Source organism: Passer montanus, unplaced genomic scaffold, assembly GCF_014805655.1.
Source record: "Passer montanus isolate IOZ18808 unplaced genomic scaffold, ASM1480565v1 scaffold47, whole genome shotgun sequence".
Lineage (NCBI taxonomy): Eukaryota > Metazoa > Chordata > Aves > Passeriformes > Passeridae > Passer > Passer montanus.
Window position 1 is genome coordinate 2,242,627 of NW_024369596.1, and position 25,836 is coordinate 2,268,462.

At 49.4% G+C, this 25,836-nt stretch overlaps 1 protein-coding gene across 1 annotated transcript; it reads right to left on the reverse strand.

The window, feature by feature from the left end:
* Positions 1-497: 497 nt before the first annotated feature.
* TRIM29 (tripartite motif containing 29) lies at positions 498-24,609 on the reverse strand. Its single transcript, XM_039722189.1, has 9 exons — positions 23,722-24,609; positions 16,529-16,624; positions 15,111-15,344; positions 13,803-14,001; positions 10,798-10,881; positions 7,151-7,210; positions 6,068-6,169; positions 4,993-5,072; positions 498-2,627 (listed from the first exon to the last, which is right to left on the reverse strand). The coding sequence occupies exons 1-9, from the start codon at positions 24,574-24,576 to the stop codon at positions 2,565-2,567; spliced, it is 1,773 nt and encodes a 590-aa protein (XP_039578123.1). The 5' UTR covers positions 24,577-24,609; the 3' UTR covers positions 498-2,564.
* Positions 24,610-25,836: the final 1,227 nt, after the last annotated feature.

Sequence of the window (25,836 nt, forward strand, 5' to 3'; positions counted from 1 at the left end):
GGGGTTTTATCTCTCCACAGGGGAAGGAGAAGCTGCGATGGACACGAGAGCTTTGAGCTGAGCAGAACCAGAGGTCCCCAGAAGGGCTCGAGAGGGTGGAGGGTCCCAGAATCAACCTCCTGGGGAGATCCAGGTCCAGGCTGGGCCAAAATAATCTTATAAAGGAACGAGCATTTCCCTCCAGTTGAACTCTGGCCCAGGCTGAGGGGTTTTTCAGAAATGCCCTTGCAGGGAAGGACTTTTGTGGCACCAGTGCTTGGCAACTGACCTAACCGGGTATTTTTGGGGTGTGGGACTAGAAATGTACATCAGCTTTTGACTCTCGACGATGTGGGAATTTCCTCTGACCTTAAATATCCAAAAAAGCAGCCAAACAGCCTCAGAGAGCTGACAGAATGGCTTCTGCAGGCCTGCTGCCCCATAATTTGGAGAGACTCAGCCCCAGTGAGAGCACAGAAACACCAAAGACAGAGCAAAGCCCGTTGGGTTTGGTCAGACATGGAGCTTTCTCCTTTATTTCTGCAGTGTGGTGCACAGTGAGGGGCCTCCTTTACATCACCAGCAGAGCCCCCCTGCCCTGTCTGAGGAGGAATCATCATCGTCATCATCATCATCATCATCATCATCATCATCATCATCATCATCATCATCATCATCATCCCTCAGGCTTTGCTGACCAAGACATGATCCAAAGAGCTCCTGCACACCCCAAAGCCCGGCTGGAACCCCCCCAGGAAGCACAGGGGGGGTTCCAGAACCCCCCGTGCCCCATCCCAGGGGGAAAAGGGGGACCCCAGCAGGGTCCTGGCGTCCCCAGGGCTGAGGCAAAGGGGGAGCAGCTCCATTCCTTGTGGGAATTTGGGTGTGCAGGGCTGGGGAGGCCCTTGGGGAGCAAAGAGGCTGTGGGGGCACAGAGGGGACAGCAGGAGGAAAGGGACAGTGGTGGCCTTGGGCAGGGTCCCGCTGGCACCACACAGCCTTGATCAGGGATGGGAGGGGTTAACATCCAAGCTGAGGAGGAGGAGGAGGAGGAAAAGGAAAAACATTTACATGTTTTGGAGCATAAAAAGGAGGTGGTGCAAGGTTTTACTGGACCTGCTCAAGGGCAAAACAGTGAGACCTGGAGGGGGCTGGTTTTGTCCCTTCACACACATCCTCAAACCCCTCAGTGCTTTTCCCAGCAATTCCATCCCTTTTTTTCACATCCCTTTTGTCACGTCCTGCCCTACCACGCCAGCCCCTTCCCCCTCTGGTCTTTATAGGGAAAAAAAAATTAAAAATCATCATAAAGTGACATTTCAAGTGCTCTGGGGTGACCAACATTCAGCCCCAGGAGTTTTGGGTGAGGTGTTGGGTTAAAAAGCCATGAGTATCTTTGCAAAGGGATGAGCCAGGAAGGATTTTCAAGTGGGACCTCCCTCAGCAAGGTGCTGCAAGCAGGAAAAAGTGGGGGGAAGCCATTCCAAAACTGCTTGAATAGAGCAAACCATGAAAAGGAGCTGTTAGGTCTTGGTTTTCAGCATTTGAGGGCTCTTATTCCCATTTCTCCCCCTGCACTGCATGGAATGAACCCCTTGGCTTGTCCATGGAGAGGGAAAATCACCTCAGGGAGATCATGGGATGGTTCTCCAGCCCTGGATGTGATTCATCTGTCCAGGGGACAAATACAAAAATATTATCCTGAGCAAAATAAAAAAGCTGTGGCAGTAATTCTCATTGCCCACTGCAGGGGAAAAAAATATAAAATACATGAACTACAGCGTATAAATCAATTTTGGTTTAAGGGAATTAAGAAAAACCACCACAAACTAGAAAAGCACCCAGCACCTATGGCATCTAATCAATCTTGTATTACTAGGATGGATTTGCTTTTTATTTCTTAATTCAAAAATGTGGCTGGAGGGGCACTTGAATGGGCTAGGAAAGCCTCCCTGTCCTCCTCCAGCAGCTCTGGGAAAACCCTGCTGGGCTTTTTGGGCAGAGCTGAGCTGATGGAGGACCCTGGGGACATGGGATGCCACCAGGGGATGTGTCCCCAGGGTGGAGAGGAAAAGCTGGAGCTTGGGATGAGCTCTGGGGCATCCAGCGGGGTGTGACAGCTCTGGGGACAAGGGGACAGCTGCCTAGCAGGGGGTGCCACACTTCCCAGCTCTGGAAAAACCCTGCTCATTTTTTGGGCAGGTGAGGAGCAGAGCTGAGCTAATGGGGACCCTGTGATGCCACCAGGAGATGTGACCCCAGCGGGAGCTGAGTGTCCCCAGGGTGGAGAGGAAAAGCTGGAGCTTGGGATGAGCTCTGGGGCATCCAGCGGGGTGTGACAGCTCTGGGGACAAGGGGACAGCTGCCTAGCAGGGGGTGCCACCCAAGCATCCACAATTCCCAGGAAGGGCAGAGCAGCTGGGGGGACAGGGAGGGGACAAGGAGGGGACAAGGAGGGGACAGCAGAGGGAAAAGTCCTGCTGTGCTGAGGGCAGGGGTGGCCCCTGGAGCAGGAGGGGTGGTGGGAGCAGGGACATGTGTGACAATCCTCAGCTGAGCTTGGCTCTCCTCTCGTCCTCAGCAGCTCAGGGCGCCTCGTTGGAGGTGGCTCCGTTGCCTTTGCTGACGTAGAAGGGGCGGTAATGGGACTGCAAGGCAGAATTTGGGGCACGTCAGTCTGACCCCTCCTTCCCTGACCCCCACCCTCCATCCACCCTCATCTCACCAATCCTGGCCTCAGCACCGCGAGGAATTGGATTTTTGAATTGTTTTTGATGATGTGGTTTGGGGTTTTTTTAAAATTTTTATGTAAGTTAAAAAAAAAAAAAGTATATTTTAATATTATATTTTATAATATATTTTTATATCTATCATATATATTTTAATAATATAATTTTAAAAAATCAAAATTAATCTAAATTAATTTAAATTAAATTATTAATTAAATTATATTAATTTACTTATACACTTTTAATTATCATACTTTAAAATATTTATTAATTAATAAAATACTGTTAATAAAATATTTATGTTTTAACTTCATTTAAAATATTTTAAATATATGTATATTATACTATACTTTTTAATTATGTTATAACATATAAATAGTTCTTTATCCAAGCAGCAACACCTGGCAAAGTTGTGTCGTGCAGCCTCCCCTTGCAGGAGCAGCAGCCAATTTCTCTGCTGGGATCCCTGGCTGCACAATCTCCAGCCTGGCTGGGAATATCCTTCCACCACTGAAGGAATAACCACAGAATTCAGGGGAAAAAATGGGGTTTTAAAGCCCAGTTAGGAATATTCCCCCACCACTGGAGGAATAACCACGGAATTCAGGGGAAAAAATGGGGTTTTAAAGCCCAGTTAGGAATATTCCCCCACCACTGGAGGAATAATTACAAAATTCAGGAAAAAAATTGGGGTTTTAATAACCCCCCACCACTTAAGGAATAATCAGGGAATTCAGTAAAAAAAAGCGGGTTTTAAAGCCCAGTCTGCCTTGGGTTTGTTCTCACGTGCAGAAGGTGGGAGAAACCCCACAGCCCCTTTTGGTGCAGCCCTATTGAACAGCAGGAAACAAGGGCAGAGCAAGCCCAGCCCATCTCCCTGCTCAATGTTCCCCTTTTGTCGAGATTCTTTGCATTTTATGGCTTTAATTTCCAACAGAATTAAGATTTGAAAGAGGGGGGCTTCATTTAAAACGGCTCCCTGGGTGTGAAAAAGACCTTCCTCCTCAAACAGCACAGTGCGTTGTGAAAATTCATATTTACAGACCTTTTAGAATGTATATTACTTAAATACACATTTAAGGCTGGTTTAAAAGCCAGATTATTGGCCCAATAGACCATAAAAGCTCCTGCAGAGATACTGCAGCCTGCAGTATGTATTTCTATTTTGGTGCTTTTAAATGCTTATATTTATCAGCTCAGTTGTTGGGCTCAGGGCTGTGTGGTGAATATTGGCTACAAAAAGGAAAAGGTCATTACAGATGTGTGCACGGGAGAGGAAGGGACACAGGGAAGGGATGGTGGCAGAAGTTACCCAGGTTTTCTCTGTGGGGATTAAAGAAAAATCCCTGGGAACGCAATGGATGTGGGTGATGATGTTTTAGAGGTCAAACCCAAGGCAGAAAGGATGGCAGGGTTTTGTTGGTTTGCTGCAGCACCTTCAAAGGCTCGAGGCTGGATTTCCTGGAAGAATCTGCCAAGGAACATCCCTTCCAGAGGAATTCACCTCCTGGGGAGCTGTGAAAATGGGGCAGATCCAGCTGCAGTCCTCAGGCAGGCAATTTCTACCTGCTGTGTGTTTCCCTCAGTGTGGGAATGCTGAGGTCTCACTTCCACCAAACACTAAATCATCTCTCACAAATGTGCAGTCAGAAATGACAAAAAAATTAAAAATAAAATAAAAATAAACACAATGTTTCATTTGTGGTGGCAAAGGCTCGACAATCTTAATTCAGATCATGCAAGGCCTTAATGCAGCACAGCGTGAATAAAACCAGATTAACTGGGTGCTCCTGAGGCAGTGCATTGACTGGTTGTGTATTTGAGATTACAAGCCCTAAAAGACCTCTGCCCTGTGTCTCTAATCATGATCAGTGTGAAAGCAGGGGCCTGGAGATGCTGTGGTGATTCCTGAGCACAGCCTGACCCCTCACCTGGGATCCTGCCCCACTGCAGGACAGGACCAGCGAGGCACTTGGATGTGGTTGTCACTGACACCCTGTGGATGCCACGGAGTGACACAGAGTGGGTGACAAGGAAAAGTGCTATCAGTGTCATTTTACAGGATTTGCACCGTCCCTATCTTCTGCATCATATTTTAGATCAAAACATCATTTTTTGCAGCATTGATCAGAGCTGTGGAAGCTGGGGGGTTAATCTGCATCCTGAACAGGAGCAGTGGGGTTGAAGCTTTTATTTCCATGCTCCCAAAGGACCCATCCTTATTCCTGTAGCTCCCCTGGAACAAACTGAAGCTCTCCCAAGAAAAAATTATTCTTTTTCTTACCAATACAGACTGCTTGGAGGAGGATTTCCACGTCTGTGGTGTCACCTTTGCAGACTGGTGCCTCACTATGGAAGGGTAGGCTGTGACAACACAAAACACAGCCAGTCACACAGCAGCCCCTGCCACTGCCACCCCGGTGTCCCCAGGAGCAGCAGCAGGACTGGAAGTGCCACCTCATTAGTATTGCATTGCTCAACATGGAAATGCAGCCATCCCCGGGGTGGGACACACAGACAGCCGGCAGACAGATGCCTCTGCCACCACCCAATCAGGCAGGAAAAGGCAGGAAAGAAGGTCTGGCTAATTAAAATGTCTGAGGAATGCAGAGAGGTGGAATGCAATCAGACCAATTAAATTCAGGCCGAGTCCCAAAGTCAGCATTCTGGCTCTTGCAGAGAGCACTGCAGGCTGTTTAATTAGTGCAAAGAGCTGAGCCTGGGGTTCCTGCAGCTCCTCTGGCAGCTTGATAAGGCCTGACCCCCTCCAGCCCCCCAGGCCTGCTGTGCCCCAGGGCTGCCCAGCCCTGCAGTGTCACAGCCAATGTCACCATGGCCCTGCATCTCTAATTAATCACACCTGACTCTGCTTGGCAGGTTCTGGTGCTCCTGGATCCCACCTCTGGTGGGACGTGACAGCAGGGTGATGAGATGGTGAATGAGGGTTTGGTTCTGGTGAAGGACAGGCAGCTCCTGCATGTTTTGTTGTTTTGGTTTTTTTTAAGGTTGTGCTGTTTGTGTTATTTTTCAGGGATGAAACCAGAGGGGCAAACGGTGCCTTCCGCAAGAATCATCTAAAATTTATCCCTACCCACTACAAACAAAATTTAAAATCCCGCCACCTGCTCCCTAGATAAAACTTTAATATTTTTGAACAATCCTTGCTGCCCTGCTTCAGCAGAGTGGCTCCTGTGCAGGTGCCTCAGAGATTGGCAGTCAGGCCAAGGTGTAGGACTGCTCCAGGAGGCAGAGCAGGATTTGGGGGTTTGGCACCTCAAAGGGGCAGGAAGGCAGAGCAGGACTGGGGGGTTTGGCACCTCAGAGGGGCGGGAGGAAGGGGAACAGTCAGTTCCTAGTACCGGTCTTAGTGAAGAGGCTCCCGTCAGACTGTTTGCTGAAGTCACCGGGCGGATTCTGTCCCACCGAGGAGAACTGAAAAGGCAGCTTAGTGCCATTGCCTACTGGAAGATAAAGAGGTTGTGTTATTCCACGGGGCTGCAGGGGGGCAGTTCCAAACCCCCCTGCGACGCTGCCTTCGCCTGGCTGGGGGGGCACCAGTCCCTTGTCCCTTTTGTCCCTTTTGTCCCTTTTCTCCTTAAAACAAGAGGGCAGGCAGCAGTGTGTGGGTGTGAGGTGATGCCAGAGCTCCAGGCAGGGACCAGCCTTTCTCCTGAGAGCCCCAGAGTGCAGGTGTGGAGCAGCTCCCTGCACCTCCCGAGGCAGGAGGGATGACTCCAGCACTGCCCTTCCTCCCAGGCTTCACTCAAACCATTAAAGCTTCCCCTCCTGGCCTCCTCGGGGTCAGGCCCTGGCTGCCAGAAGGAATGTGAGAGCAGGGAGACGAGAGGGGCACAGCCCTGCCTGTGGAAGGCAGGAGGGGCTGAGGTGTGGCTCTGAGTCACCAGAGCTCCCCAGGCAGGGTGGCCCTGGCTCCTGCCAGCACCATGGGAAAGGCTGGACCTTGTAGGAACAAAGCAGAGGAGAAAAATGTTGGGAAAAGAAGATGGGGGTCTGGGAAGAAAAGGCATGAACGTGGGCCAGGCTGTGTCTTTGAGAACTTAATAATAAAAGGTGTGATAGAAAGAAGCACCTTGTGCTTCTGAGACTGGCTGGGAGTACTTGGAGTCTCCTCCTGCTTCTGCCACAACCTCCTCAGGGTGCTCTGGATGTTCGGGGTCTGGGGATCTTTGCAAGCTGCCTCCTGTGTTCTGCACCTCCTTTCTCTGTGCTCAAGCAGAACCAGGGGTGCCTTTCCCTGCTCTGAGCAGAGAGCCCGGGCTGGGCTGTGTGCAGACAGTGCTGACAGCCCAGCAGGGGCTGGCTCTGGGATTTTCAGGTGCCAGGGCAGCTGAGAGGGGCAGCAGGAGAGGTGGGTTAGTCAGGCAGAAAGCTGTGGCACGGGGGGTTAGATCCTCTCAAACTGAAGGCAGAATTACCCGTACCAAGTGTTTCCTCGGTCGCTTGGAAGGAGGAAAATTCCCATGACCGTGGGTTGAAATTGGCTGTAAAACAAGAGCATCCAGTTCAGCAGTCGGCTCCTGATGAGGCCTGTGCCTGGCACTGCTCTAGGAAAAGGTCCCCACCGAGCTGGGAGCAGCCCCAGAACAGAAATCTGGACCCAGGCAGCAGAGGAGAAGTTGGGTTTTATCTCTGGGTCTTGGGGAAGGGGGAACAGGCTTCTGCAGTGAGCAGAGTTCCCAGTGCCACAGAGCTGCAGGAAATTGCCAGCTCAGGTTTGGGTACTCAACATGAGAGCTCTGCAGGCAGAGCTTTGGGTTCAGAGCTCCACAGACACCAGGGCAGGAACATTTCCCAGCCCTGGGCCAGGTGTGTGCCCCAGGCTCCCACCAGGACACAGACTGGTGCTGCTGCAGCCCTCTGGGGGGGCACTGGGCTCCCAGGAAAGCAAAAAGATGGATCCTTGGAGCTGCTCTGCTGCCATCCTGTGGGCTGCTTCTCTGTTTAAGAAGTGTTTCTGTTTACACAATTCTCTCTCTGTGTGCCTGAGTCCCTTCTACTCTTCATTCAAAGACTTTCAAGATGATTTTTCCAATCTCCTCCTGGCGTTGGCCAAACTGTTTGACACATTAGGAGAAGAAAGTTTAGTGGGAGAGGACAGAAAGGAGCGTGGAGCAGTTGGACAGATTGTTCCTCTGTCTTTGAGACAGTGTTTGAAGTGTTTTATGCCCCTCCGCCTCATCCTGCCATCCCTGCAAGCAAATACTGGATCACAGAACAGTTTGGGTTGGAAGGGACCTTAAAAATCATCTCATTCCAGCCCCTGCCATGGGCAGGGACATCTGGTTGCTCAAAGCCCCATCCAACCTGGCCTTGGACACTTCCAGGGATCCAGGGACAGCCACAGCTGCTCTGTGCCAGGGCCTCACCACCCTCACAGGAAGAATTTCTTCCTAATATCCCATATAAACCTTCTCTCAGTTTGAAGCCATTTATTATGAAACTCAAGAGCAGTGGAAGTCTTGAATTTAAGCAGGGCTTAAACCCAATAGGTTCAGCTGGAATCCAAGCAGTTCCCCAGTCTGGGCTGCTGTAATTAGCACAGAGCATTCCTCAATCCAGCAAACAGACTTTCCACTGTGGCCTGGGGCAGAATCTGCAGTGACCCAGCCTGAAAACAGGGTGTGTAGCAAAGCTGCCATGAGATATTGAAGGATTCCAAGGGCGTTACACAATGCAGAGGGTGGTCCCCATTTTTCCCTCCTGTTTTTGGGATTCTTGAACAAAGATGCAATCAGCTGCACTGCTGGACTTTGATGCCACAGCGACAGGACACAGAGAGCTCAGCAGAGTTAAATGATGATGGGGATGGTGCATTATTCATGGGGTGATCCTTGGCTAGCCAGCCTGCAAGCCAAGTGGGTCATGTCTCCTGCTTTGCCTACTGATTCATCCTGCTCCCCAAATGTCCCCCAGCGTGGTTCCAGCAGCTGGATCCTGCCTGAGCCCTGGCTCTGCTCAATCCCTGTTCAACACAAGCTCTGTGTGCAGTCATGGATCAGCTGGATCCTTCCTGGCCCTGCTGGGCCCTGCTCAATTCCTGTGCAATCATGGACCAGCTGGATCCTCCATGGCCCTGGTTCTGCTCAATCCCCATCCAGCACAGCTCTGTGTGCAATTATGGATCCTCCTAGAGCCTTGGCTCTGCTCAATCCCTGTTCAACACAAGCTCTGTGTGGATCCTCCCTGAGCCCTGGTTCTGCTCAATTCCCATCCAGCACAGCTCTGTGTGCAATCTTGGATCAACTGGATCCTCCCTGAGCCTTGCTGAGCCCTGCTGGGCCCTGCTCAATCCCCGTTCAGCACAGCTCAGTGTGCAATCATGGATCCTCCTGAGCCTTGGCCCTGCTCAGTTCCCATCCAGCACAGGCTCTGTGTGCAATCTTGGATCAACTGGATCCTCCCTGAGCTTTGCTGGGCCCTGCTGGGCCCTGCTCAATCCCTGTTCAGCAGAGCCTCTCTGTGCAATCATGGATCCTCCTGAGCCCTGGCCCTGCTTGATCCCCATCCAGCACAGGCTCTCTGTGCACTCATGGCCTGGCTTGTTTTGGCCAGAGTCACTTTGTTGGTAGAAAACACAGAGTGAGTGATTGGGAAGGCAGCATTGTCAGTGTTTCCAGGAAAACATGGATGTGGAGGTGGGATAAACCATCACCCAGCTTTGGACAGTCAGCAGGAGGAGGGCATGGCTGTGCAGCCCTCACTCTGCTCTGGACACAAATCACCACGGATCTGGCAGGGCCTGGGGATCCCTCCTCCTGGATCTTCAGCAAGCTGGAATGCTGGATCCCAGCTGGAGCATCTTCTCCCAGGTGTGGGAAGCTCAGGCACTCGTGCTGTGCCACTGCCAAAATGGCTTTTTCCTTCTTTTTCCCCTTCTTTTTGCCAGTGTCCCCATCCCAGGGGATGACACTGCCCGGTGTTCCTCCCTGCCACACCCTTTAATGCCTTTGGGGCTGTTTCCACCTGAAAGCTCCACATTTTGGGTAGAGATAAGCTCAGCTTGTGCTGATTTTCAAATCTCCCTCAGGGTTGGAAAGTTTTGGGTGCAGGGCTGAGTCTGTGATCTCAGCAGAACTTCCCTGACAGCACAGGGCCTGCAAACCCTGAGGAAGGAGAGCAGAAAAACAAACCCAACTCTCAAATATGCCGCCCTGCCCCTGAACTTGGGAAGAGCCCTGCTGGCACTGAAATGGGAATGCCAGCCCTGTCCCAAAGACCCTCAGGGAGCTGCCAGGGTGGGCTGAGGGCACAGAAGGGCAAAGTGACAATCCAGACAAAGGGATCAGTGTTGGGTCTGGGTTATCCTCAGGAAACACCAGCACAGGGCAGGAATGTGCCCTCAGGGAGTGTCCCTGCTGCCTGTCCCTGCCCACCCTCTGCTGCAGAGCAGCAGCTGGAAACACCTGGCAAACCGGGGCAGGGCTGAAATTTGGTCACTTGTGTCCTGCCACCCTTCCTGTTCTTTTGTTCCTCGCCTTGTCTGGGCTTTCAGCACTCTCAGCTCATTGCTCTGGATGCCAGTTTAGAAATGCCAACTGTGATTTTAGAGCTGGATGTGTTGGAAACATTGGTTCACTCCAAAAATTCATCCTGAAGTGGCCACACAACAAGTGGGATAGAAACAAATCACCAGGGCTCTTGTGAGAGCTCACAGAAGAGCTCCAGTTTTTTTTTAGGACACGTTCCTCACTTCTTCTGTCCTTTCCCTTTAAGGAAAAATTGTGTTTGGTGGTGAAAGTAAAATCTTAATGCTTCTTTCACTTGATAGCACAGAGAGATAAGCTTTGGGTGGAGAAAAACACTGATTTTATCCTGGAAACCCAGGTAAAAACTCCCCTATATTCACTGTCTCACAAAGTTCAGCCACTCCAGCTCTTCCCCATAAAACTGAGACATTTTTCTGCCTGCTTTGAGGCAAAACCTTGACAAAGCTCTGTGAGCTGGAGAGAAAATGTGCAGAGGGATGGATCTGAGATGTGGAAGAGAGCAAATTTTGGGCTGGATCATCAGTGCAGCCCCTTTCCTGAGCTGGAAGGGAGCCTGCCCAGCGGTGGGATGACATCCTTACCTTTGGGAGACAGGAACATGGAGAATCTCTTCAGGTTGTCGGGCTGGTTCCACTCGTAGTTGTTCATCATGAACCGGTGGTCCCCTGGAGAGGCAGAGCAGGGCATGAGCTCGGGGATGCACTTTGGGGGCCTTTAATCCCCCTGGGGGATCTTTGCCTGGGAGATAAAGCAGTTCTGGAGCTGGCCAGGGTCTAAAATAAAAGATTCCTTCAGAGGAAGAGCCCAGCTGAAGCATTCAACCTCGCAGCAGACACAGGTTCTTCTAAAATCCATAGGGAGACCTGAGGGCTGAGGCATTTTCTTACCAAAATGATGTTGTGTGGCTTAAAATGACTCCAGAAGTTTGAGTTTGGCTCCTTTTGTGTGTTCAGCCTGAGCACAGGGCTGGCTGATGGAGAACTGCCACTCTTTAAAGCTCCAGAAATCACTTCTGGGAGGGTCAAATGGGTTGGCTTCTCCAGTTTTCAGAGAGAGATGCTAAAGCTGAGCTGCAAACAGCTCTGAACTCTTGGACAGGGGTTGGTTCAGGTTTCATAGATCAAACTTACTCCTACACAGCCTGAGTTTGTGTTTCTGACACTGATTCATAGGAAATGAGGCTTTATCACTACACTTGCTCATAAAAACATTCTTTGGAAGCCTCTATAAACCTATTGTTCTCTGCAAGGAAGTAAATTCGGTTTTCATGTTTAAATAGCTCCATTCTTTGATTCTCAAGCCACTGAACAAACTTTTCTTTCATTTCTCCCATTTATTTCAGTGCTATTTAAGCTCCCTGATTATTTGTCTCCTCACCACATAGGTACCTGTTATGACAACTAAAAGGACATGGATTCCCTTTGGAGTCTGCTATTAAGCAGCTTTCATTCCATTAATATAATATTTCTTCCTGGGAAGTTTTTTACAGTGGAAGATCAAGCCAGCTGCAAATGAATTTGTTGCAGTGACTCAGGGGGAGTCTGTGTTAATAACTCCACAGTGCCTTAATGGATTTAATTCCCTGGCAGCCACTGGATGCAGAGTGCTGCCCTCTTTCATCTGTAACCATGGCTTGGAGAAGGGAGAGCTCTGAAGCTCCTGGGACTCGCCATAAATAACATTTCCCACCTGTTCCCAACTTTTCATTAGGGCAGAATCCAAGCTGAGTCCCTGGTAAAGCAATCCTGGAAGCACCCAGGTTTTTGGCAGCAGATAAAAATGGTTTTGGCACTTGGATTCCATGGATTTCAAATAAAAACAGGGCTTCTGGCATCAATAACATGGAGGAGACCCCAATTAAAATAATCAAGAGGTAATCAGGCTTTATCCTGAGCTACCAGGACTGAGTAGCTGCAGAACCTTGTTGGGTTTTAAAAATTCCCAAGGAAAATGCTGCAGGAATAGCAAAACCCAGCCCAGCAGATGGAAATTCTGCACAGCTTCAGGTGAACAAAGAAAGAAAAATGCACAGAAGTGATTTTTGCATCTGTTTGTCATCTATTGATATTGAGTTATTGTCAAATTTCTCGGTAATCCTGGAGCATGTGGAGTGTTGGGAATTTAAACAGGAATGTTGCAGTGATGAAAGATAAGTAATGTTCAATTAAGGCAGGGAGAGTTTTAAAATCTTCATCTATCTGTGCATCCTGAGCACTCTGGGATCCCTGACCTTCCTGAAAGGTTGGTCCAGAAGGATCTGGTCCATTTAATTCATGTCTGATGGAGGATGATGGCTCTGGACAGTTTAATTATTAACTCAGGAGGGGTGCCCAGTAAATACTGTGAATTTGAGTGAATTATCAGCGATTTTGCAGATCTGCAGCAGAATTCCTCATCTCCTGTGTTGCATGAGCTGTCCTTGAGGTTACTCCTGCACCTTTTGGCCTCCCACATCCTCCTGGAAGAGCAGGGTGCCATTTATCCTCACATCACCCACTGCTGGCCTGGTATTGGGCTTCCCCAGTGGCTGAGAGATTACATCCAGGTGAGATAAGCACTCATTGCCATCCCTGCTGCAAGAGGTCATCCCTGGGGTTGGGCAACATGCCCAGGGTTGCAAAGGCAGCCTGAGGGAGGGCTGGGGAGTGCAGACAACACAGCCCCGTTGTGGTGCCCTGTCCCAAGCTCCGGTGTGAGCCTGATGCAAGACAAGTGCTTTATTCACAGCTAATTGTGAGGAAGTGGGTTATAAACTTAAAAGATTAATTTTGCTGCTGTGGTGGTGGCTGTGACCTCTCTGTTCACCTTAAAGATTACCTTAAGCATCACGGAATGTGGGGAACACCTGGGTCAGGGCAGGCAGGAAATCTCTCCCAAGTGGAAGAGGGAGTATGATCAGAGTCATTCCAGCTCCAGTTGTAGCTAAACACCCAAACTGAGCCATTTTTTACTTGGAAAATTAGATTTTCAAACATTTCTTTCTCACTGACAGGTGCTTGCAGGGTATTTCAGTGCTGAAACCCTGCACTTGTAATATTTGATGTCACACCAGCACCCTACAGGTGCTAATTGAGTGGTACAAATAGGATTTCAAACTTGCCATCCCACATTCACTTTGTGAATTCACCCTTCACTGAGCTGCCTCAGCAGATCTGTGGAGTTTTCCATCCTGGAAAATGTCCTGCTAAACTTCCAGGGGCTTGCTGGAGCCTGGCACATGGCAGGAGGGAAGGGTGGCTGCTCTTGACTCCACACAGGAGGTGGCTGAACCCATTAAATCCTAAATATGAAACCCTAAAATGAACCATAAATCAGGGAAGTGGGGCCAGTTTGGTGTCCTGTATGAGATACCCCCATCCCTGGCAGTTCAACTGATTCCATCCCCACATAGGAGAGGTTGAATAACTCCGATATTCCAGAATTCACATTCTAATAACTCTCATCTTCCAGAATGAATTCCAGCTACGTGAGTCGCTACTCCCACTTTCTCCTCAGGTATTTGCTTACTTTCTCCCTCACCAGGAGTGCTCACCATCCTCATCACCCCCTCCAGGGAAGCAGGAGGGGAATATTTGGGATGTTTTACCGTTCTCCATGTGGTTCCTCTCGATGAAGTTGCGGCCCAGGTCTGCCTTGCAGATCTTCTCCACGTGCCTCATGCAGACGTTGAGGAGGTCATCCCTGAGCAGCCCCATGGATGGGCTCATGCTCTCCCCTTCCAGCAGCACGCTGTAGGTTGGCAGGGATGGAGGGGGCACATAATTCCTCATCAGAGCCCCAAATTCCTGCCAAAGAAAGGGGTTGCATTAATGAGGAGCATAAAAGTGTGGAGGCTGAATAGGAGGGAGCTGGTTGGTGTTAGAATCCAGAAGGGGAAAGGAAAGCAGGGAAGGTGGGCAGGGAGATGTTCTGTCCACGGTTTGCAGCCATCCATACAAACCAAAGGCATGTCCAAGTCCATTCCTCACCCACAAGAGCAGACACAGCTCCAAATGTCCCCATGAATTCCTGTCCTGGATGTGCAGGGAACTGGGGAAGGTTCACATTGGGGCACACAAGACAGAGTGCTTTGGACCTGATTAGCATATGAGACCTGATAATTAGCATGCCTTGGCAAGAACAAGCAGAGCTTTGAGGATCCAATCAAGACCAGCTGAAGGCCGAATCAAGACTGGCTGACAGGAAAAGAAGAATCAACTTCTGCCATCAAGAGATGTTGCAGAGTGTAGAAGTTTATGTGATGATGAACCCAATCACTATAGTAAAACATGACTAGCCTTCCTAGAATAATATATAAGAATATATAGTCCACAAAAAATTTGGATTCTGACCACCACTCAGTCTCTCACCACTGATGATAATTTGCACATCTCGCACTTCTTTGGGATTGACTTTGGGACAAATCCCATCCTCACAAGGACAAAGGGAAGGGAAATGAAATCTATAAGAATAGTATATAAGCACATGTAGGCCACAGTAAATTTGGATTCTGATCACCACTCAGTCTCCCCATCTCTCTCACCATCTCACCATGAGAGTTTCACACATCTCGCACTTCTTTGGGCTTGTCTTTGGGACAAATCCCAAAGTCCTCACGGGGACAAATCCCAAAGTCCTCACGGGGACAAAGGAAAGGGCAATGAGGTGTCTCTCACCTGCAGGAAGAGCACGGAGTCGCTGATCTGGTGGATCTGCTCCCTGTTCTCCTTGTCCTCCCGCAGCAGCTTCGCCCTCTCCTCCAGCTCATCCACGATCTCTCACCATCTCACCATGAGAGTTTCACACATCTCGCACTTCTTTGGGCTTGTCTTTGGGACAAATCCCAAAGTCCTCACGGGGACAAATCCCAAAGTCCTCACGGGGACAAAGGAAAGGGCAATGAGGTGTCTCTCACCTGCAGGAAGAGCACGGAGTCGCTGATCTGGTGGATCTGCTCCCTGTTCTCCTTGTCCTCCCGCAGCAGCTTCGCCCTCTCCTCCAGCTCATCCACGATCTCCTTCACGTTCTCTGAGGCGATCTTTTCCCTCTGATCCAGGGCAGCCTTCACCTCATCCCTCTGCCTCTCCAGGTCACGGATCAGCTCCTTGAAGTGCTGGTCCACCGTGGCTTTCTCGTTGGTGGTGTAATTCTGGGTGGGGAAGGGGCAGAGAGGGGAGGCAGCGGGAAAGAGGAGCAAGAAAATGTTAAAATTTCACTGAGTTCTTTGCTAACAGAGAGACACAGAGGGGGATAAATCCAAGGATTCAGCATTTAGAGTATGGAAACTCCAGCTAGGCAAGTCTCAGCTGCAGGAAAGTTGTGCCAAGAGAAGCAATACCTGCTCCTGCAATATTCACATGGATGCAATCCAACAGGGCCACTGCCTTCCCAGCGGTAAGAGCACATCTCCAATTTCAATTCATGCACTCACAGGTGACATTTAAAAACACTCTGTAACCTTCTAAATCAGTGCTCTGGCTCCTGGATTATTTGAGGACCAAATTCCCACCATTTCAAAGGATGAAAGGTGCTGAAACACTTTTTACAAGCCTGACCTCAAGGTGCCTCTGAAATATTCCTCAGAAGGACTGGGGATGTAACTATATTGAGAGTCAAAATTTCTAGGTCAGATTTCCAATAATAATAATAATAATAATAATAATAATAATAGTAATAATAATAGTAATAATAAAGCAGATGAAAAGCAGGGCTGGTGAGCCAATGTGCTAGCACCACATAAAAGGGAGAAGAATGGCTTTGCCTGTTAATATTATGCAAATTTTCTGGGGTGTCTCCAACTTGTGCTTTCACTGCTTTATTCAGTTAGGCTATAAATGAAAAAAATAATACCATGACTCTGTTCCAACCCTTACCACGGTGCAAGAATTACAAAGGAGCCCTCTCTCAGCATGGAAATAAGCTGTTCCACCATAAATAAGATATTTGTTGGGGTAAATTCATATGCTGCTGCTGTCTTATCTCAGTTTGGGCAACCCAGAGCCCTTCTGCAGGTTATTTGTGGGTTTTGTTTCTAAATCTGCCTGGCTACTGGTGATGGAAGGGCCATAAAGGACCTAAAAAAGGAGCCAGAGCAGGGAGGTGCCTTGGTTTTCTATCAGGGCTCGATCTCCCCGCAGGGAATGTCGCAAGATGACTTCAGTGGGAGTTGTTGTTTCCAAGATTTGGCTTGGAGTTTGGGCTGGGGATGAGATAAAGGCTGGGGAAGGGATGCAGTGAGGAAGAGCTGGAGGGAAGGAGAGGGATGTGGGAGGGGAGGGGAGCAGGAATTGGCGCTTACAGGAGGGAGGGGTGAACTGGACACCTCAAACGCACCTTGATGCGGTCCCTCTCCTTCTGCCACTTGTCCACCTCATCTTCCACCTCGATGATCTTCAGCTGCAGCTGCTCCTTCTGCAGCGACAGCTCGGTCTGTGGGGAGGAGAGGAGAGGGGAGGGAGCCTGGTGAGCTGGGGCTGAGCGTGGCCCCTTCCACTAGCCCCGAGCCTGCCCTGCTGTGTCGCTCCTCCGCCAAGAATGACACAGGGACAGGCCAGGTCTGCCTTGCAGATCTTCTCCAGTTTTGTAGAAAGAGCAAAAGAAGGCTTTATTCAAGAGAACCACGTGGTTTATATGGAGTGATATGATACATTCTATTTGATTGGTTACTTAACAAAAACACCTTCCTCACGCTCCTTGAGAAGAACACAAAGACAAAGCAGAAGAACACCACCACCTGCAGACTCCTACTTAACAAGTTACCACATCCTTACAACTCCCTAAAAGTTCTCACAAGCCCCCGTGAGAAACACTTGCTGTTTCTCTCTCTCTGTCCACACTGCTGTGCTGAGCAGAGAGCAGGGAGGTCCAGGCTGAGCCGGGCATCACGTGCTGCCAGCGGGCACCGTCCCAGCAGATTCAGCTCCCTCAGCAAAGCAGCAGCACCCACCTCCCAGGCTGTCAGGGCGCTGCTTTTAATCACATGGGAGTCATGAGCTTCAGGGGAAGGGAGCTGTTTCAAAATTCAGCTGTGTGTGCAGAGCAGGGCCCAGCCCAGGGTGTGCCTGTGCAGCAATAACAGTTTTCATGCAATTACGGAATGACGTTTGACGAGTGTTGCAACAAGAGGATGATGCCTCCGGCAGGAATTCTGTTTAGACAGGATTGTGGATTAATTTGCTCTGAATTGAGAGCTTTCATGTAGCGATGGAGCTGGGGAATGCTTGGAAAAAAAAAATTGAAAAGGAAAAATGAAAAGCCACAAAAGGAGGAGGGAAGAGGTGTAGTCAACCTGCTCGGCTGAGATCAGCAACTTCGCTGGGATTCATTTGCATTTCGTTGTGCAGTGGCTTCCCAGAGAAGCTCAGAGCTGAGACCTGCACAGGAATTTGTGGCAGTGGAGACCATGCACTGTTTCCCTGGATCATTTTTTCCCTGGATCAGCCCTGGACCTGGATGTTGGCAAAGCCTTGCCCCGTTAACTCCAGCAATGCCTCCCTGGGCCGTTCCCATTCTCCATCCCTGCCCCACAGATCCTGCCCCAGCCTTTTTTGGGGCATTTCTGCATTTCATGTGTGTGCAGGTTGGTCTCAGCCATGGCTGGAGGCAATCTGGCTGTGGGACACCCAGCCCAGAGCTGTTGAGGAATTTCAGAGTTGGCAGAAATTCCATGTTCTGTCATGTTAGGAGAGTCCTGAGAACCTGCTGTTCGTGTGGGATCTTCTGCAAAATCATTAGATGAACCCAAACCACTGAAATTCAGGCCAACAATTACAGGCATGGATGGAGAAATCCACTCTCACTTTCCAGCTGTCCATCCAGGAACGTACTGGAACGTGGAAATCTGGGTCTTTATTGATCAGAGGTTGAAGGTTTTCAGTTCTCCACTCCAAATGAAGAGCAGGAAAGAAGCTGTGGACCAGCCCAGACAGGAGCTCTTGTCCTGATGCCAGGCAAGTGTCTGAACAGCCTCTGGAGCTGGAATCCAGCACAGCAGCTCTGAGAGCCAACAACCCCAGCTGTTCCAACTCAGAAAATCTCTGTTTATGGAGGGACAATGGTTGGATGGTGGTTTTGTTGCCCTATAAAACACAGGAAAAGTGGGCAGGAAAAAGGGAAGTGTGCTCAGAGGCATCTCAGTGCCTCAAATGTTGCGTCCTCACATTGTTTTTAAGAGTTAGGAGAGCACTGGCTTTCTAAATATTATCTACACACCCTCAGTAGTGGCCTGAATGCTGCCATGAGCTGATTTTCACCCTTTCCAGGGGTTCAGGGCACACAGGGAAGGATTTTGTGGCACAGCTTCACCAGGGAACCCACACTGGCTTCCAGATGAGAAAATTTGCTCTGCTACTGATCAAAAGAACAAAGACAGGAGTTTGATCCCATCATTTTCACATTTTCAAGACGGTGACTTGGAGGAATTCCTGCTGGTTTCCATTCCCACGTGCAGTGGGAGATGTCCTGCCCATCAAGACTCTGCACAGCAGGGAAATGCAATGAGATGAAAATGTTTTAGATCCATTTATCCACCGCATTAACCAATGTGAGAAATTACACCCAAATTCCAGTTGTTTCCTTGAGCCACGGAGCTGCATCTAGTTGGCATTGATTGCTTGTGAAATAAAAAGCTCATTTACAGAGCAATGAGTTCCCTCCTCATCCCCAAAAATCAGGACATCCTTATAAGAATGGGAGGAAAATCCTACAGAGAAGGTTTTCTAGGTTTCATTGGAATTTTATTGAATGGGAGGAATTTTTGGGGAAGAGCAGAACTTTCACAGCCATGTAGACATTCAGAGAAAATGACAGGAAAAAAAATCAGGTGATGTCTGGAAGGTGGTGATGACAATATTATGCTTTTGTGGTCCTTTTTAATTAAGATGGGTCTCCAAGGAATTTTAGGAACTATTATTTGTAAAAGTGATCGTGACTCCCAGCAGTTCAAACATCTCCCAGAAAGGTGCTGTGGGATGTAGCAGCCATTTAAGAGCAGAGGCACGCAACAATTTGGAGCAGGTTTATGACTTGCAAATGGAAATTACAGAGATGGTCCCAATGGCCAGGATGCAAATCCCACACTCAGCCAGATTTGGCAAAGGGGAAACGCCAGCACAGAGTGCAGCAGGGGCAGGGGAGGTGAAGGGAGGCGTGATTGTGGGATACTGCATGAAATTAAATAAATACTACAAAAAAACCAATCTAAACATAGGAAAAAAATGTTAAAGAGAGGTGCAGGGAGACCCTGGAGTAGTGGAAAAACTGGTGGCATGGGCAGAAGGGCTCAGCAAGGGAGCTCTGGAGGTGGAGCACAACATCAAGGGTTCAGGACATGATTTCCTGATGGTTTTAAGAGCTTTTTTTTTTTGTCTGGAAGGTTGTTTTGGCTGCCCATGTATATGACAGAAACACAGTCACAGTATGGGGGCCACAGGGGTTAGGGACACACTGTGCCTCAGCTTCACTGCCCAAGAGAAAACTCTTATCTGTCTTCATATTTCTCAGATTTTCCAGGGTCAGAAATCCTTGATGGACCCTCTAGAACAAATCCATTGGAGGATTTGGGGTTCAGAAGGTCCTAATGAGAGATAACACAGCAACATACCCCCATTGTGGGGTCCCTCCAGAGCAGAAACAACAGGAACAGTGGGGGAAAATGCCAGGAAATCCAGATTTAGACAAATTTTTTAGCACCGCAGGCTGAGAAATGAAGGCACTGAGAACCTTCAAGCTAAGACTGGCTCCCCTATTAGAGCCTCAGTTAATTAGGGCAGTTAAGAGGCTTCAGTGAAAGTTCAGAGTGTACATCCAAAGAGCTGAACCCAGCCCTGGTGCTGTGGAGGAGCTGCAGATGGGAGATTACGAGCCCTGCACGATGATGCAAGTGCTTTGTGCAAGGAGGCAGCAGCAGCACAAGCAGCATCATGCCCTGAACGCTCTGGGAACAGCCCTGTGTCCCCAGCCTGGGAGAGCTCTGCTAATTAACCAAAAAAGCAGAAGTGCTGTTCCAACTCGTCGTCCCAGTGCAGTGGCTGAAAAGCCAGGGGGGTGTTTGGGACATGATTTCTGCTGGGTGCACAACTGCATTTTCCCATCTCGGTTTCTGTGAAGCAGGGCTGGGTGTCAGAGGGCTGAAAGCCCTGGAGACTCTGCCAGCATCCCATAAAATGCCACTGGAAAAGCTGAGTCTGCACATCTTGGAGAGAATTCCTTGCTCCAACAAGTGGATTTTCCCTGGATTCTGTCCTCAGTGTAGAGGATTAATGCAGAATTTGGGCAAACAGACAAATTCACTCCAATTTCCAGCTGAGAAGAATATCCTTCCTGCAGCAAACTCTGGGGACAAGAACATCTATTTTGAGCTGTGTCCACAGAGAAGCCACAGCTGGTGTTGGTAAAATCTCACAGCCACACTGCAGCAGTGAAAGGCCCCCAAGCCCTTCCAAGGTTTAATTTTGTTTCCTCTCTGTTCAGTGAAGGTGATGCAGGGATGGAAACTCCTCTGGATCCATCTCTGTGGATGGTTTTCTTCAAAGCCTGGCTCAGCCTTTGTTCAAACCTCCCCTTTTCAAAGCAGCTCTGTGGGAAGGAGGAACACCCAGCTCCCCTTCCTGTACCCACAGCGAACTTTGCTTTAAAAGATAAAGAATTACAGAAAAAAAACCTCAGATCAAAGTGTTTTTCAGCAGAGGTGACCTGGCATGCTGAGCACCAAGGCTGGTGCTGGAAGGTAATGCCAGGTTCTTTCCAGCTCTGGGACTGGCAGGCAGAGGTGAAATTGTCTCCTTTGGAGAGCAGCCCTGTAAAACAGGTTTGGGATGAAGGAGCCCCTTTCAGAATGAAGGATGCTGGCTCCAAGGGGGGGCTGTGCTGATAAATCAGGGTTTTATTGGGCTGTACAAGCTGCTGCGGAGCATTCTCACTTTTCAAGTGTGAGTTGTTATTCCCCAGCCTCACAGACCTTTTCCTGGCTGTGTTTTTGTACTGGTTCTGGTGCAAACTGTTACTTTTCCTTTAAAGCTGCAGCAGGAAATGAATGCAAAGTGGATCTGGGGAGAGCATTAAAGGTTTGCTGGGTAAAATAGGCAAATAGCACTGGGTGGGAAGTCAGGACAAATGTCTGAGTCCCTGTGCCTTTCACTTGTGTCTGCTCAGCAGGAACAGGGGGTGAGTGTCTCTCACCCCAGGCTCCTGAAAAGTGGAAGATGCTGCTGTGTTCTCTGTCTGGGACAGAGATATCAGGCTTTGCACTGCCCTAACTATAGGTGTCTATGTTCTGGCTTGTTTGCATTCCTCTTCTCTGTCTGCTCTTTGAGACAAGCAGGGTTTCCTAATTCCTTTTCACAGCCCCTCTCCTCCCTACAGGCCCACAGCAAAGACAGGCTGAAATCTGCACCTGAAGGGCAGATGCACCTAAACCAAGCTTATTCTGTGACACTTTTGTGCCACCAAATCACTGAGCTCCCAGGCTGGCAGTGCAGCAAAACAAACCCCAGTTCTGGAATCTTCTCCAGTTCAGCAGCCAGGGATGAGGAAATCCTTGCAGATAAATCCTGGACACCCAGCAAGGTGTGCAAGGCTCTGTCAGGATGGATCTGGAGGTTTTAAAGCTCCTCTGGAGCTGCTGGGATGCCAGGCTGGGAGAACAGGGCAGGGATGGGGATGACCTGGTGTGAGGTTGTTGCTTCTCCCTCCCAAAAGGGCAGCAGCCCCAGCCACCCTCCCAGTCTGTGGTCACACATTCCAGCTGGGCTGATTTGATAAGGAGAGGTGTTACACACCAGGGGCTTGGAAATATTCATTGCTCTTTGTGGCTCCTGCTGAGGCTCCACCTCTGGTGAATAAATCAGGGGTGGGAACAAACATTTGTAGGCAACAGCTTTGCTGCTAATTGTTTTTGTCTGAGTGAATGCTCGCTCCAGTTACAACATGATCAAACTCTGTCAGGAGAAACTCACACATGGGCATGATTCATGGTGATAAATCCTAAATCCTTTAGGCTGAGTAACAGCAGAGCCAGTGCAGGAGCTAAAGGTGGCACAAGGACTCAGAGACAGGAATCAAGCAGCATTTAAATCCCATTCTCTGCTCATCCATGGCTGTGCCTTTAAAATTAAGGTGCTGGAGGTGTCTCCAGCCACAAGAGGAAGGATCTGAGCAGCTTTGCTTCCTCAGGAAGCAGCTGCTCACCTCGTTCCAGGCAGGAATTGTACACCTTGGCAGACACCAGGCACAGCTTTATGTCAGAGCTCTGCAGCATTCAGGGCTGACATCAAAACCACCAGGACAGGCAATTATGGAACAAACAGCAGGCTGGAAAGCCCTGCAGGAAGTTGGGAAAGGCTGTCTGAGACGTGGAAAAGGCTTTGTCTGGTTTCAGCAAGGCTGCCAGCTGGAGATGGCATGGCAAGAAAAGACCAGAGAAGCCAGAGATAAGCTCTACACAAGATGCTCCTTCAGCCTGATGAGATAAATCTTCCCAGCTCCTTGGAAAGAGTAAAATTGTTCTTCCCATTAAGGGAACTCGGGTACCTGTGCCTGCCTGGTCACCACATCACAGGACTGGTTTGGGGTTTAGGAGATCTTAGTGCCCTTCCAGGTTCTGAGTGTGTGACTCCAGGCACATTGTTTTATGTAATTATTGTTTTACAGGTCTCTTTATTGGCATCTCTCCTGCTTGTCTGCTTAGAAAGTTTCTTGCTTTTACCGTGGGAATGTGTAGCAACAAATGTGGTGAGACCCTGATTTTTTGCTAGAATAAGTGAAATGCTCCTCATCCACCCAGAAAGCAAACAACAGGAGTCTTTGAGCAAACAAAGGTGAAAGACATTTCACCAGTGAAATCTCCCTGGATGTCCATCCTCAGGACCTGTTGTAGTAACACTTCAGGGGAAATGATCAGGTTTTGTGCTTGCACCAAGGTTTGGTTTTTTTTTTTTTTTTTTTTCCCATCTAAACTTCAAAAGACATTTTTCTATAGGTGTGGCTCAACTGAAAAGAAAAAAACAAACCTAATCTCACTCTCAGGAGCTGAGATAGCAATTTTCAATAGTTATTAGTGCCCATGAGTAACTTCAGCAGCCACTGATTTGACAATTTGTATTCTGGAAGTGCTGACCCTGAGCAGTGCCCCCTTTCTGTGGGCAACACCACACAAATACTGCCAAAACTCAAGAAAAATTTTATAAATTTGTAATTTAGGGCTTTGATTCAGCTTCTGCTGGAAGTCAGGTGTGCTGGCAGCCAGGTTCTCCATCCTTAAATGCAGCCTGCAGCCCAACTCCACTTCTTGCTGCTGCAGCCAGGATCAGGAGAACACCAAGCCCATGGAAACAGCAGCCAGGCAATATCAACTCTCCACTAAACACTTCCCCACCTACTGCATCCAGGATTCCACCCCAGGCATCACCTGAGCAGGGATTGCAGGCTGGGGAGCAAAGGCTGCGGCGTGACATGGGCATCTGCAGGCTGCTGGGAACATAAGGAATGAAAAGAGGACTAAAAACAGAAAAAAAGTAGAATAAAATTACCTCTTTGCCCGCCTTCTCGATCTCCACTGTCACCGTGCTGTGGTTCTTGTGCTCCTGGAACATGCAGAGGTAGCAGATGCACATCTGGTCTGTCTGGCAGAACAGCTCCATGGTCTTGCCATGCACAGGGCATTTCCTGGCTTCGAAGTCCCTGATGGGGTCCAGGAGCTGGTGGTCCCGGAAGGCCGCTCCCTCCAGGTGGGGCTTGAGGTGCAGCTCGCAGAAGGAAGCCTGGCACACCAGGCAGGACTTCACAGCCTTCTGCTTGTTGTCGATGCAGGAGTCGCAGAGAACGTCCTCCAGCTTCACGCGGGGCCGCGAGCCCGCCGCTCTGTCGGCCTTGTTGAAGGGTCTTCTCAGGTCCCCCGTCTCCACCAGAGGCAGGGAAGACTTCTTCAGCTCCCCCATCTGCCCTGCAGAGAACAGGGACTTCCTCCCTTCCCCGTCAGCGGGCAGGAAGCTCTTTTTGGAATCCAAGGAGAAGAGGGACTTCCTGAGGTCGCCCTTCTCCGGGAAGTTCAGGGCTGGTCTCCTCATGTCTCCGATCTGGCCGCTGGCAAACTGCATCTTCTTGGAGTCTGCCGAGTCCATGCTGAAGTAGGTTGACCTCTTCTCGTCGGATGACTCCACAAACTGAATGATGGGCCTCTTCCAGTCACTCCCAGAGAAGAGGGAGCTCTTGATTTGCCCTGTCTCCAACGCAGCACCGCCCGTGCCTTTTATAGCTTCTTTCTCACCTCCGCCAGGGCTCGTGGCCTTCTTGGCTTCTTCTTCTTTTTTGGGAGCAGTTGGGCTCTTCACGTCCTCGGGCTTGCTGGCGGTGCCGTTCGTCCTGGCTGCGCTCCCCGTTTCCATGGCCTAAACAGGGTCTGAGGTTTCTCTGCTCGCTCTCTGCTCCAGCTCCCGTCTCTCAGCCCCCCTCCAAGGCAGGCAGGCTCTGCCTGGCGCTGGTCTCAGCGAGGAATGGCTCTGGAATGCAGAACGCAGGGAGCCTTCCTGCCCCAGTGACGCACCCCGAGCTCCTGAGGAGGAGCAGCGCGCCCGGATCGCGCCCAGGTGGATGCAGGGGGAAAGAAAGGAGGAAAGGAAGGAGCAGACGTGGAGGGATCAGAAGCTCCAGCTGTGCACTTAATTATACAAGGCAGTCCACACCCAGGAACATTCTTGTCTAACCAGGTTGGGGAGGAAGGGCTGTTTATATACATAGAAATGTCTCCTTAAAAAAAAAAAAAGAAAAGAAAAAAAATTCATTTTCATTAAGATGTAGCAACCAGTTCCACTGCTTGTTTCAAAAATAATTTGGCCAGCAGCTGAGGTTCCCTCCTTGCAGAGATGGGCAGGGTCGGGGAGACCACGAGATGCCCAGGGTGGGTTTGTTAACTGGGTCATAGCCATGCACCTAAATAATTAGGGTTGTAATTAAAATGAACGCCTAGAATAAAGCATTCTTCAAGCAGGCTCCCCCCGGGGCTTGCTGCATTCAGGATGGAGGAGAAATTCATGGTTAATACTGGGTTTAAACGGCCCTATTACCTTTATTTTGATTTTATTTTGGGTTTGTGCAAGGTCTGTCCATCTAGACCTGGAAATAACCCAGCCACGGATCAGAACAGGTAAAAATTGGCTGGCCCTGCTTTTCCCACAGGCCAGGCAATCTCCAAAAGATGAGTGGTGAAATAAATCCCCCATTGTGTGCTCTGAGATAAAGGTTCAGGTGTATCCTACGTAGCTCTTCCCATAATTGGCCTCCGAACTGGAACACGCCTGGAACACACCTGGAAGAGGAACCACTGTGCAGCTTAGATGGTCAAAATGTCTCTTCCCAGGGAAAAAAAAAGTGAAAAAGTTTTAAAAACAATCTGTCTCCAGCAGCTGAATCCCTGGGAAATGTTCACTTGTTGGAATCACAGACGATTTCAGGAGGAAATAAAGCTCTTTATGAGCACTGGTGGATTCCAGTGACTTCTAAAGGATGAGGCTGATCTTCCTTTCACATCCCTTCAGATTATACTCGGAATTTCAGTGAGATTTCTCTGAGATGAATGCCCAGGGTGCAAATTAAGCACGCCAGAGATTTGTGCTTAATTGAGTTTTCTCAGAACACCCCGGTGGCGC

Excerpts from the sequence above, each read along its gene's own strand:
- TRIM29 (XM_039722189.1), bottom strand. The coding sequence starts at position 24,576 with ATGGAAACGGGGAGCGCAGCCAGGACGAACGGCACCGCCAGCAAGCCC. Across the intron at positions 5,073-6,067 it reads GAGCCTCTTCACTAAGACCG|CCTACCCTTCCATAGTGAGG; the intron begins GTACTAGGAACT and ends GTGTTGTCACAG. Across the intron at positions 2,628-4,992 it reads CCTCCAAGCAGTCTGTATTG|TCCCATTACCGCCCCTTCTA; the intron begins GTAAGAAAAAGA and ends TCTGCCTTGCAG.